Genomic DNA, 9580 nt, shown 5'->3' on the forward strand with positions numbered 1-9580 from the left:
ACAATCAAAGCAACAGAAAAATCCACGTTTTTACTATTGTACTAGGCTATATTTTGGATTACTAGGCACAGCATCGTCGCTGTAATTATGAATAGGCCTAGTTGGACTTTTTTTTTTATGTTGGCCCATATGCTTATTATGAGTTAAATGAAGACAAGCTCAAAAGCAAACATTTTGCTATAGTCTCCTTTTAACGAAAGGCTGGAATGAACTGCAGATTGTAGTAGGCTAGTCTACACCCTGAAGGCTTGCGTAGCCCATAGTTGGAAGTGTGACAAGGAAAATAGTTTTTGATGATCTACCAGCGTAGGAACTGACCTGTTGGAGGCAGCCCCATTGAAGTGAATGATCAAACTAATAGAGTTCATTATCTGACCCAAATGAACATAGGACCCGCCCACCGCCCGAGCTCTATGCGCCAAGGGCTTTCATCCAATGAGTGGCAGTCTCACACGACACTGTGACTGTGTGGCGTCCCTCAAATCCAAATCCATATCCATGGGTCTCGAGCTTCTATTCTCACTTTTTCTTTCATGATTTATGGACACTCGTGGATCGATGGATTACACAGCAATCGGCAAAAGTAGGGAACATTAAAGTGTTTTATATTTAGTTTATGTCTGACTTAAATACTGCTGCTGACAGAGGACACTAAAGGAGTTGTGAAAGGACGTAAAGGCGAACCTCATCTGTTGGACTGTACTGGTACCGTCACGGACAATGTTCTCGGCAACGGGAAAGCGCTGTTTTACCATTGAGTCTTTGGTGGCGAAGGAAAGCCCTTTAACACCAGAAGACCCCATTCGCCCTACCGCCCTAAGCTACTCGACGCCTGCTGACAGTTTTCTTAACGGGTATCAAAGCCCCGCAGGCCGCGCGCTCTATCCAAACCCTGAACTGGTGTTTTCGGAGAGTGTGAACCACGCACCTCTGAGCATGCACCCACACCCGCTCGGCAGCACACACCTGCAGCACCCGCACTTCTTTGGCACGCAGCACCGTGAGCCACTCAATTTCTACCCGTGGGTCTTAAGGAACAGGTTTTTTGGCCATCGGTTTCAAGGTAAGAATCTAACTCGGTATTTTTGTCAATTACGCATTAAGAGATGTTCAACTTTTTCACCTAAATAAATATAATAAAACAGCCTATGCATCATTTTTATACGTGTCCAATAATAGAATAGGTAAAATACAATGCTGTGCGCCGGTGCGCGTGTCTCTGAACTTTTCTTGAAATAGGCTATTCTCGTAAATGTCCCCCGCGGCAACAGGCTATTACCACTGTGGAGCGGGATAACACTGATAGATGGAGTTTGTATTGGAAGGTAATTCCGGTTAAGCTGCAAATGAAAATCACAAATGATATGCTTACAGCTTTGGCCATGTCCTGAGGCGCTACTTAAAGAGGGACACATAGATTTAGACAAAGCTGTCCACGCACAAAAGCTCAATGTTATATCTCCCAAAATGAATGCATTATGTTCGTATAAGCATATAATAGCAGCATTGGAGAACAGCTCTGATAACATTTATTGCTTGATCTTGAATTCAGAATTTCCACCAGTTTTGTGTTGTCAGCCTATACGGCAAAATGAGAGATGTTTAAATATAGTAAATCTTAATGTCGTTTGTGAGGTTTTATTTTTAACGTCATATTAGGCTTCTTCTATTTTAGTGTCTAAGATAACCTTTAATTGTTTATTTTTTATCTTATTGGTTGACTTAATTATTGTTCTTTTGTAAAACCAGCTATTGCACTGCCTTCTAATGACAGATGACGAATCTGCTCTGATGAACTCGTTACAGCTCATCATTATCACTATTTAATTTCCATAGGTCATTCGATAAATTGTCCTCTTCTGGTGTTCAAGCTGTTGTCCAAAGACGACGAAAGTAAACGAATGTAGCCTATGAAATGAATTAATAGGCCACAAAACGCTTAGCCTATATAAAGGTCAAATATTTATTAAGCTAACAGTGTTAATAATTTAGCTAACTGTGATGACCTTTAAAGAAGAATATAATTGATGAGGGTAAGTGCATAAAAAAGTCTAAACAATAAGCTGTTCTTAAAAATTAATTACCGTTAAACAACACTTGTTCGTGAAACCTTTTTAAAATCGACAGACTACTTTTGTATACTCCATCATACGGTTGCAAAGCTATGCGTAATGAGTGTCTAACTCATTACATGGCCATTAATTATAAAAATTGCAGGCCAATTTGTTGCATAGCTATCAATTTTAATTAATGCTTACATTATTTGGACTTTATATTTTATAGACAAATATATACAAATAGACAAATATAGAAAAACATTTTATTCTATTTTATTATGTCCTAGCTGTAGCCAACTGTCCGCCAATTACCGTGATTTAAAAAAAAAAAAGTTCCAATCAGTTACAAATAAATCGCTTAAAATAGGCCTAATTATGTAGTCAATCATTTAGACTTTTCTTACAGAATTAGGCTCAGGCTAAAATAGCAGGGATAGCTAAAATTACAAAAGCTCAAAAACAAGTTGGAATGGCATAATGTTTACAAACAGTTTTCAAATATTCTAAAATTATAACGAATACACTAGTTCATATTATTTAATCAATTAAAGCCCAAATAATAAAGCCATTGAAGCAGGGTAGTCTACATTTTTGACACTTTTTGATAAAGTCGATAGTTGGTGTTAACTTTTGTCTAGGCTAAGGCTAGTTTTCTTGGGTTTAATTAAGATTAGCAACTTCAAGTTGTCCCGTGCTGTAGCTTCAATTTCACTGACCTAGTCTATCTCAAAAAGAATCACATTGCTATAATCAAGCTGTCTTTATTGATTAGTATTATTATAATTTCAGGGAACGACGTCTCACAGGACACGCTGTTACTACACGGACCTTTCGCGAGGAAGCCCAAACGGATCCGCACCGCGTTCTCGCCCTCTCAGCTCCTGCGCCTTGAGCGCGCCTTCGAGAAGAACCATTATGTAGTCGGAGCCGAACGGAAACAGCTCGCTAACAGCCTCAGCCTGTCCGAGACTCAGGTAAACATGAGGAAACGCATGCTATACCACACAACAACAACAAAAACATGCTGTTCCCATGCTCAAATAATATCTAGACTATTAAAACACAAAGTAAAAATGGTAGGCTATTGTAGCCGCTTACAATAGAGAAATTGCCCCGTGGAACTAACTATTTCACAAGTATAGTTGCAGACAAAAAGTAGGATATTGCTATTGGCGCAGTAGAACTACATGCTCGTTTAAAAAAATAGAATAAATAGCTATGTTTAAACGTGCAATATAGAAAACTGGGGACTAGCCTATATTAATAAGACACTGCTTTATTTTGAATGATTAATGTTGTACTGACATGCTGTTGCTGTTGGCCCACATGATAATGTAAACAACACTTGGGCTGCTCGCTAAATCCAGAAACGGGCCAGAATCCCCGAGTCTGAAAGGACGCTGGCTGGCCATGTGTCAGTTGTTTGCGGCGCTCTGACTGTGATATAATTTTATTTTAGACCAAGACTTCAGAGGGATGAGTTGCTATTGCTTTGCACAAATGCCACTAGGAATAAACCCATTCTCCCTGATCCGTTAAAACAATGATGTAAAGCAGATTTTTAAAGCGTAATTCTAAATGTCAGAAGAAAATATATTTGATTTGTTGAGTTTTACATTTCCAAAAATCCAAACGGTGGCAAAGTAATTGTTTTCTTCAATGTCCGTCTACAATCGCCATATGAACTCGTCAACTGGCATGATTTGAAGCATCGCAACATAGATATTTTAATTTACAAAATCTAGGTTTGACGCTGGGAATGATCATGTTCTCTTGCTGCTTTTTTAATATATTTTTTTTGTGGTGGAGTTTTATTGCAAAAACTAACCTAAAAACTAAAATAACAGCAAACAGGCTTGACGCGGCTAGCCTATTCACACATCTCAGGAGAGGCAATTTTGGTAAAATACAGGCCAATACATATAGCCACGTGACGTTTGTGAATTGTTTTATTAATTCATAGGCTAATATGGAAAGCGATTCAGGAGTCAGTCAGCATCTTGAGAATTTATTCAATGTATAAATTAATGTATAATGCGCGCATGAGACCACTTAAGAAATAAATAAATAAAAAATTATGGTAAGCTATTTTTTCCCCACTTCTGCACGGTTGTTTTCAACTACCCTATGTTCCTTATGACAGTATTAATCTCTTGAAATGTGTGAAATGTGAACCGTTGTTGCAAAAATAAACCCGTGTCTTTTTAATTAGAAGGCCAAATACACTAAATGCCTACTTTATATTTTGAAAATCTGTTAGTGGATGTAGGCTATTTGAATTAAATTAAAATGTAAAATCTAAAGACCTGTATGTTTTAAATGGAATTATCTAAAGAAACGTTTGGATTTCTTCTGGTACACAACAGTTCTGAAACAAGTTAAAAAAATTACATAAGCATTATATAGGCTAACATGAATGAATTCGAACGTATAGGCTGTCTCGTCGTGGACTGCGTGTCACGTGGTGTAAAAATGATTCGATTAGAACTCTAAATGCGTTTGAACTTTCTTGCGTCACTCACAGTCTGTCGCCGTTTACCAACTGTGTAATGTATAGCCATACTCACCAAAAATGGCTCTGATGTCCTGTCTTGTGCTCCCCTCAGGTGAAGGTGTGGTTTCAGAACCGCAGGACCAAGTATAAGCGACAGAAGCTGGAGGAAGAGGGCCCGGAGTGCACACAGAAGAAGAAGGGAAGCCACCACATTAACCGCTGGAGGATTGCCACCAAACAGAACGGATCTGAGGACATAGATGTCATGTCTGATGCCTAAGACCAACCTAAACACTGCCCAAATGAACACACAAGACCAAGAAAAGAACTATTTATTTAATGTTATTAGTCATGGCATTTCAGATTCGAAACCTAACTGCAGAGGACCTGACCACGTGAGTGTGGGAAACGTGAGTTATGGATGAATTAAACCAGTCAGCAAGTAATTTTAACCCAGGACTGAACACTATAGTTGTGTAACATACCTCTGCTGGAATTATCTAATGTTTGAGACATGCCTCACCTGTAAGAAGAAATCACTTTATAGGCTATGTCTTTCACTTTTTTTTTTTGTTTTTGTTTTTTTGGGGGAAATAAATTGTATTTAAAACTAACAATTAAGTTAATTTTCACAAGTCAATATTTTTAATTCTGATTATTTTGTTGTTTCTGTGCATAGTCAATTAGTAAATTTAGTTTTAATGGATATTTTTTATTAAGTTCAAAACTATGTTGCCTAACTTTATTCAAACAAAAAAGTTTGAAATGCTTTAAGACATGCTAATGAAATTGGTGGCAGTTTATAATAATTATTTTGTGATGACTCAGTGATGACTGATGTAATTAAAATTAAAATGACTGAAGTGATGTGAGGAATCAGTTTACCAGCCAGTTTTAACATGAGCCATCCTGTACCCACAGCATAGAGGCAAGGTGTCTGTGTAAATAATGGTCTCTGTATCTAAAGAAGTTTAGGAATTTGTGTTTCAAGAGCGTTTGAGTGTGTGTGTGCGCGTGTATGTGTGTGTGTGAGTAATTTGCGTTCTGTCATTCAGTAGGCCTACTGGTAAATACAGGCTGATGTATGCAGGTCCTTGATCATTCTACTGGAGTCATAAACAAATGAATGTTTGCCAATTTACACATTAGCTTCTTTATAGTGTTCATTCACCTATACTTTTCAAGAAAAACATGATAAAGAATGTCCATTATTAATAAAGATGTTTCAGAGACAAACCTCATTTGTAGCTCACACCTTATTGTTCTAAAAAATATATGTATTTTTAACTTCACTGATTGTTTTTATAACTTAAGAAAAACTATTTACTCTCTCAAAATGTTTGCACACACACATACACACACTCAGACAAAGGGATAACGCCCGCTGGAAATTTTCCTCTCATCTCACCCTGCTAACTTCCTGTCAAAAGACATAAACGAACCCGCAGGAGACCTTTCACCTCAACATTTGACCCTGAGCCTTCAGAGCGAGCAAGGGTTGTGAGAGTGAAATGCACAGACTGATGACACCTGAGTATCACTGTCAAGTACGACAAGAGCCAATTGAGATGGGGTGAAAAAGATTGTTTTGGTAGGTTTGTTTTGAGGCCATCAGATATCCAATCCTGTGTGCAGGTGCACACATCACATCCTCTGTAGCTTTACATCACACATTCCATGCATTCCCTAACAGCACTCTTTCCTCTGAGAAAGTAAAAAGACTGAGAAAAAGATGGATGTTTGTTTGTGCACACGCGACACAAAAGAGTGCAAACACGCATTTCATTTTGTGCGATCGCAAAAACTGAATGTTAGTAAATTTGATTAGAATTTTACATTTTAATGGCAAAATGCTACAGTAAAAACTTAAGTCATCATGGAATCAATTTTTTTTTTTTTTTTATGGAATATTGCAGTTGTTACAAATTATTTATCCGAATACTTTTTAATTAATGTGCTCTAGTAATCTTTAATCAAAATAGCTTCCCCTCCCTCTTACAATGATATCTCTTCTCTCCTCTGATGATGCGTTTACTGGCGTGAGGGCGGGGCAAACTGTCACTGACTTGAGATCGACCAATAGCAAACCACAACAATCCAACCATTCAATCAACTCCTGATGGACAAAATCAAATCCCAACCTACATTTTTTTTTCTTGTTCAAGAAGCCGTTTATAGGATATATGTCACAATAGGGAAAAAGGATGATCATATCTTCCCTTTCATCAATACGATGAAAACTGTAATAGATCTACTGAGATATTTCATGTAATTTAACATTAAAATATTGTTAAATGTAGTTTTTTAATTAAAAAATGTAAACTGACATTCCCAGAATTGTATGGAAGCTCATATTTAATGTGTTTTCCATTGAACATTTATTTAGCTTTCTTGTATGTACATTGGGGTTTTGTTGCATCTTATGTTGTTAAATGTATGTCCATTGCATTATTTTAGTATTGTGTGTTACCATGATGGTGTTTTGCAATTGTGTGCACCTTTTATTACTATTTACCTCAACTTGTGGAAAAGCTATTTGTGATTCACTTTGAAAAAGCAGATTTTATTTTATTTTTGTCAATTTAAAGGTGCTACATGTAGAATTCAGAAAGCCTTGTTATTAGCGACACCGGTGGTCGTTAAGTGAACTGCAGCTCATGCGCACCCTCCATAGTGATACGAGTAAGTCTCGGATGGCCAAATCAGTCACATAACGTACAAGAGACTGAACATGATTCAAGGCCTAATTTACTCACAGGGAAGTTCTTGTTCGTTCTTTGCTATAAGTAAAAGGAAGTTGGAAATACCTTTGTTGTAATATACTGTTAACGCCATCCTGACACCATGAGAGCGACATTTAAATGAGTAAATATGTGCTGCACGTTTTCCTCTCAATAATTACAATTACAATATTGATTATGTTTGGTCTTGGCGAAATAGATCTGCTAAGCTGTTATTGCTGCTGCAGAGCAAGTACGGGACTTGCTACTGCCAATAGTCACACTGCTGTGAGCAGTAAGACATGCTGTTGCTGTACAATATAGTAAACATGAATTACCTGAAGCAGATCTATACAGGTGGAGCTGGGGAAGGTGGAGGGTTTCTGAAAGTGCGCTGCTACAGCAAATGCTGACCAAGTATTTGAAAGTTGAGCAACGAGCTAATTGGCTACTGATACAGCAGGAACCAATCAGCTGTGCTCTATTGATGTGCTTGCAAGCAGTTAAGGACCTATATCAGCCTGCGCCATCTAGTTTCATGACAGAACTTTGAATTTAAGAAAGCACCTGATCATAGCGATGTGGATATTTTTGCACAAGCTCTGGAATTCACCGGCATAAGTTTGATTAAAAAAGTATATTTGAAACTATAGTTTGAATTAATCCCTTTTCTTTGCATTAAACACTGACACAGTACAGAACGGCTCTTTTGGAATTATCCTGAACATTTTATAAGCATTCATTTCATTTGTCATTGAACGGACATAAACGTCACATCCTTTTGATTTTCCCGGCAAAAACCTCCCGAGTCATTACATGAAAATTCTTACATATAACCCCTTTAAGTTCAATCTATAAAACTTAAATTGTTGCTACCATATTTTCTACGGTAAAGTTCTGGCAACCACAGCTGCAGGTTTTTTATGATTATTAATATTTTTAGGTACATTTCACAGATCTTTACAGTGTGAACTGCTTTAAGCGCAGTGGTGTAATGGAGAACCTATGGTAGGTAAACAAAAGCTTGTTGATGTAGAGTGCCACTCTAGTGGAACATGCTTGGCTGCTTGCTGCAAGAACTCAGTCTTCTGGGTTAACAAACTATTATTTAAAAAAAAATGTTGTTGCAATTGAAAGGATCCAGTTGAAAACTTTATCTTATGACAAATTACTGAATATATATGACAAGTGCAAGTGTGACACTACACAGTGGGTGCATGTACAACAAGTAACTACACCAACACTGGAACAAAGAAAATTGTATTTTATGAAATATTTAGATAAATTTATTGTTTTTTTCTGAAGATGAGAGTAGATAAGCCAGACCTGTCTGTCACAGGACAGATCATATTAGGCAAAACCCCATAACCATTTTTATCTTGATTTTGAAATTAAAGCAAAAGCTAACAAAAAGGTAAGAATAAGAATGTTACCCTCATTAATCCGGTCGTGTGCATGTTGTGCAACTGTTTCTGTGTATGGAAGCCTAGCACGGTTAATGATTCTACATGCGGCTTCATGTCATGTCTCTCCTCACTACTGCCCACTGTGATCTGTTCCCGTGACAACCAGGTAGAAAAACACACAGGTCCACTCCCTCACTCTAGCGATGGATCTAACGATAAAATAGAAGTTTACAGGAATCATTTTACAGCCCTGTCAAAGGAACTCAAACACATCCAAATAAAAGAAGATATAATCATCTAAAAACAATAGAACGAATGGATAGAAGAGGAAGAAAGTAAAGCAGGAATTGTAGACTTGTGTGCATTGTTTCCATTCATTAACCATGATAATAATGTTTTAAAGGATTTCTATGTATTTTCTCGAACAAAGCCAAAAGGCAAAAGCATGTGATTTTATCATACATTTGAGTGCTTGTACTTACTGCATTGAAAGAAATTCTAGATAAAATCTAGATAAAGTATATAGTTTATAAGTTTAAATCTTATAAAGTATGTTAGTACTAACTTGTATTAAACAGTTAGAGAATAATCTTTCTGTAGCAATAGTGCATATTCTGCTATATATATATATATATATATATATATATATATATAGTACTGTCAAATCATTTAATCGTGATTAATCGCATCTAACATTAAAGGTCTGTGTATGTGTGTGTGTGTGTGTGTGTGTGTGTATATATACACACACACATATATATTATATATATATATATGTGTGTGTCTGTGTGTGTGTGCGCGTGCGTGCGTCTATATAATATATACACACATACACACACACATACATTCTTCAGACTACAGTAGTTGCAGTAGTAAAAAAAAAAATATGATAATGACAAAAAT

General features: G+C 36.8%; 1 protein-coding gene across 1 annotated transcript; it reads left to right on the forward strand.

Moving 5' to 3' along the window:
- Window positions 1-720: 720 nt before the first annotated feature.
- On the forward strand, window positions 721-4831 carry emx1 (empty spiracles homeobox 1; the record flags this gene model as incomplete). Its single annotated transcript, XM_081351256.1, has 3 exons — window positions 721-1063; window positions 2847-3031; window positions 4664-4831. The coding sequence occupies 3 exons, from the start codon at window positions 721-723 to the stop codon at window positions 4829-4831; spliced, it is 696 nt and encodes a 231-aa protein (XP_081207382.1).
- Between the last annotated feature and the right edge of the window lie 4749 nt (window positions 4832-9580).

Source organism: Scardinius erythrophthalmus (assembly GCF_964197995.2).
Source record: "Scardinius erythrophthalmus genome assembly, chromosome: 21".
Classification (NCBI taxonomy): Eukaryota; Metazoa; Chordata; class Actinopteri; order Cypriniformes; family Leuciscidae; genus Scardinius; species Scardinius erythrophthalmus.